The 246-nt window shown below is 57.3% G+C and overlaps 1 protein-coding gene across 1 annotated transcript in view; it reads right to left on the bottom strand.

Moving 5' to 3' along the window:
- The window catches only part of LOC119586587 (trypsin-like), a gene marked incomplete at its 5' end in the record, with an annotated part of 27,065 nt that continues 26,819 nt past the window's right edge, over positions 1-246 (bottom strand). The window contains one exon of the mRNA XM_037935338.1: positions 1-196. Within this exon, the coding sequence (XP_037791266.1) occupies positions 33-196 (164 nt within the window). The remainder of the gene's footprint in view (positions 197-246) is intronic.

Here is a 246-nt window from a genome sequence, read left to right as displayed (position 1 = left end):
TTCAAAATAACCGAGAAGAGCAGCCGTAAAATTCAGTTTTCCTTGATGATTTTCTTGATCCATCCGAGGTAATTGGCCACTTTGGTGTAGACGCCGTACTTGCCGTGGTCGCCGCAGCCCTCGCCGAAGGACGTCACGCCGTGCACCGTCCAGCGGCCCTGCTCGCCCTCGCACATCAGGGGGCCGCCGGAGTCTCCTGGGGGGGGGGGTCATCAGATCGAGGCGAAGGAATAACAGTTTAGAGAA

This window comes from Penaeus monodon, chromosome 21 (assembly GCF_015228065.2).
Source record: "Penaeus monodon isolate SGIC_2016 chromosome 21, NSTDA_Pmon_1, whole genome shotgun sequence".
NCBI lineage: Eukaryota > Metazoa > Arthropoda > Malacostraca > Decapoda > Penaeidae > Penaeus > Penaeus monodon.
The sequence above is the reverse complement of the archived record's forward strand: the minus strand, read 5'-3'. Positions and strand labels throughout refer to the sequence as shown.